Source organism: Bactrocera neohumeralis, chromosome 3, assembly GCF_024586455.1.
Source record: "Bactrocera neohumeralis isolate Rockhampton chromosome 3, APGP_CSIRO_Bneo_wtdbg2-racon-allhic-juicebox.fasta_v2, whole genome shotgun sequence".
Classification (NCBI taxonomy): Eukaryota; Metazoa; Arthropoda; class Insecta; order Diptera; family Tephritidae; genus Bactrocera; species Bactrocera neohumeralis.
Genome location: NC_065920.1, coordinates 50,688,577 through 50,691,890, shown reverse-complemented (window position 1 = coordinate 50,691,890; position 3,314 = coordinate 50,688,577). Strand labels below are relative to the sequence as shown.

General features: G+C 33.0%; 1 protein-coding gene across 1 annotated transcript; it reads left to right on the top strand.

The window, feature by feature from the left end:
* The first annotated feature begins 777 nt into the window (after positions 1 to 777).
* On the top strand, positions 778 to 1,686 carry LOC126753695 (tigger transposable element-derived protein 4-like). The gene has a single exon (XM_050465371.1). The coding sequence runs from the start codon at positions 778 to 780 to the stop codon at positions 1,684 to 1,686; it is 909 nt and encodes a 302-aa protein (XP_050321328.1).
* Positions 1,687 to 3,314: the final 1,628 nt, after the last annotated feature.

Genomic DNA, 3,314 nt, shown 5'->3' with positions numbered 1-3,314 from the left:
ATTTCAAAAAGTTTCCTTTCCCTTAGATTTTATAATCTCCAGCATAAAAGTGACCGATTCCTATATCATTTTCAAATATTTTATACTCCGAGATCCAAAAAAAAACTTTCGTTTAATATATGTATGATTATGTACTTTTCGAAAACTAGCAAAAGTTGAGTTTAAAATTTTTCAACAATACAGTAGAGGCGCGTTAATCCGGACATGGCCTAATCCGGATTCCACTGTAATCCGGAGAGGGTTAAAAAACTCAAAATTTCTATTATGTCCCTTGTAATCCGGACCGAAATTCTCTATCTGTATTCTCTAATCCGGATCACATGTTTATTATTCACTACATTCGCTTTTATGCTTTATTGGTTTAAGTTTTTTTTATTTTTTTGGAATATGTGTATTATTTGTTATAATAAACAAACAGAAATTTATAAATATTTTTTCATAATACATAGTTCTGATATCTCTTTGGTAATCCGGATTTCCTTATATACCGGATAGGGGCCGATTTTAATTGATCCGGATTAGCGGGCCTCTACTGTATTTGTTTCAGCGGCCTCTTAGCTACTCCCTAATAACAGTCTACTTCCAAATTCTGAAATACTATGTACTATCTGTTTTGCAGTAATTCTTAGCTTCGAAAATGTTGCGTTGAATCGAAATGGATATACAGTCGAACTTCCATAACTCGAACTTGGTTGGCAGTAGCATTAAGAGAGTAATTAACATATAAATTTCCTTCCGTAACTCGAACTTCCATAACTCGAACGAAAATACATAATTATGACTTCTATAACTCGAAGTAATGTGCTTTTCTCTCATTCTACAACTCGCAGTATCCTGGCCTACAACTCCAAGGCCTGGATGACTGGCCAAATTTTTGAAGAATGGGTTCTAAATTTGGATAAGCGCTTTCAAAGTACTGGCCGAAAAATTTTATTGTTTATTGATAATTGCCCAGCACATCCAAAAGACGTACAAAGCAAACTGAAAGCCATTGAACTGGCATTTTTTCCACCGAATATGACCTCTAAATTACAGCCGCTGGATCAGGGAGTAATTCAAAACTTGAAAGTTTTTTATCGTACCAGAATAGTAAAAGAAGCACTAAAGCGTATAGAGGCAAACGAAAAACAAGATATTACACTTATGGATTGCATCAATCATGTAACAAAAGCTTGGGATATTGACGTCAAAAATCAAACCATAGCGAATTGCTTCAAAAAAGCTGGATTTGGTCAATACTCTGAATGGGAAGAGGAAGATGACATACCTCTGAGTTTTTTAAGTACTACTGATGAATATCAAAATGTAATTGAAGCTGATTACGAAGCATGGTTAAAAGCAAATAAAATAACTTGCAGTGCTACTCTTCAGGATTATATTGCAGTAGATAATGACCTTTGCACAACTGGCTTTCCTACAGATGCTGATATTGTTGAGAATTACTGCCCTGAATTAGATGATCGAATATTAAGCGGAACGGAGAGTGACGGCGAGGGATCGGTAGAAGAAACTATTCACCAGCCTCCAAATGCTTTCCGAACATTGGGTTTATATTTGCAAACAAATGACACTACAACTGATGAGCACTATACGGCTTTAAACAAATTAGAGTCATTTTTTACTGAAAATACAAAAAAAAAAGAAAATTTTCAGTCACTAATTTCTGAATACTTCACTTCACTGTAACTTATTACAGTTTTCTGTAATGTGTGTTTTAAACAAAAAATACATATTCATCATTTAATATACTCTAAAGTAGCAATTGAGTTTTTTTTTAACAAAAAATTTTTTTCTATAACTCGAAGTCTCCGTAAGTCGAAGTTTTTTTTGGGATAATAGTGATTCGAGTTATGGAAGTTAGACTGTATTTAAAGTATTTTGTGAAGTAATACGTTACATATTTTATTAAAATTTTCGGCTAGACTTTTATAATAAACTTTAGACGACTTCAACTCAAACACTACTTGATATATCAATTTAAAATTTTAATTTGTTATTTTTAAAACTATAACCTCTTGAAGTATGTAATAATCATGGAAATAATCATGTTACTCTTAATTTCAAAACATCTGCTGGATTCTAATCTTTTATTAAAATTTTCGAAAAAAAATCGCTGAATTTGTCAGAAATTCTCAAATATTATATTATTTGTGGAAGACCAAAGTTAAGCAGGTTCACAAAGTGAACCTAATTGCGGTAGGAATTAAAATTCTCCGGAACACCTTTGTTCTGATTTAAAGTTCTTCTTTAACAATGTCTTCTAAATATTTAAGACCTTTAAAAGCACAAAGAATGTTGACTATATGTTTTTATCTGGTGATTTCTGTGAAGTAACACCCATCATTGTGGGTTCAATGCCATTCAATACTATTAACCGGCTAATTTGTAGACACTAAAACTGGAAGTAATTATTTAAATTCGCTTTAAAGATTTCCAAAATGCTTTCGCACAGCACAAAAGTACTCCTACGGCCTCATATCTTTATTTGGTAATCCAAAAAAGCTTCTAATGTAATAAATAATATAGATTTTCTAATATCAACATACTGATCATTTAATATATATTCTTTATATGGTCTCCGACGCTTCCTTCTGGGTATTACAAACTTCGTGACAAACTTAATATACCCGGTTCAGGGTATAAAAAGTGATGAAAAGAAATAATATTGAAAAGTGAAAAAAATAAGATGTATTTTTTAATATGAACAAAACTAAAAGAGTTTAAAAAAGCATCTAAGGACCCATTAGTCGATCTAATAACAATCCCAGACTTTCTCCCAATAGTAGACAAAGAGCTTATTACGAAAGTGCTTACCTTCATACAATGTTATAATAGCTGTCCTTTATTAGTCAAACCTTGGAATGTAGCAAATCGAATTAACAACTGGTATAAATCATAATAACCGATATATTACGAGCCTATAGAGGAGTAGAAACGGTAATAAATAAAGCAATATCTCCATATAATATTTGTTTTAAAACCGTTGCCGGACTGACGTATAGAACGACTTGGCGCATTTAACGTCGAGATCTTAAATTGAAAGCGTAAAAAATATAGCTTGTGTAAGAACTAATTTCTGGCAAATAGGGTATCTAAACAAAAATTGCCGCATTTAGGACAAAGAGCAATCTGAATAGAACACGTGTCTGGTGTGGTTTGTGGGTCGGTGGAGTCGTCGGCCCATATTTGTTCAATAATGCCGGTGAGAACGTAACCGTCAATGGCGATCGTTATCGCGCCAAGATAACCGACTATTTGATCGTTTCAGCAAGACGGCACCACTTCCCACACATCGCATCAATCAATAGATCAAT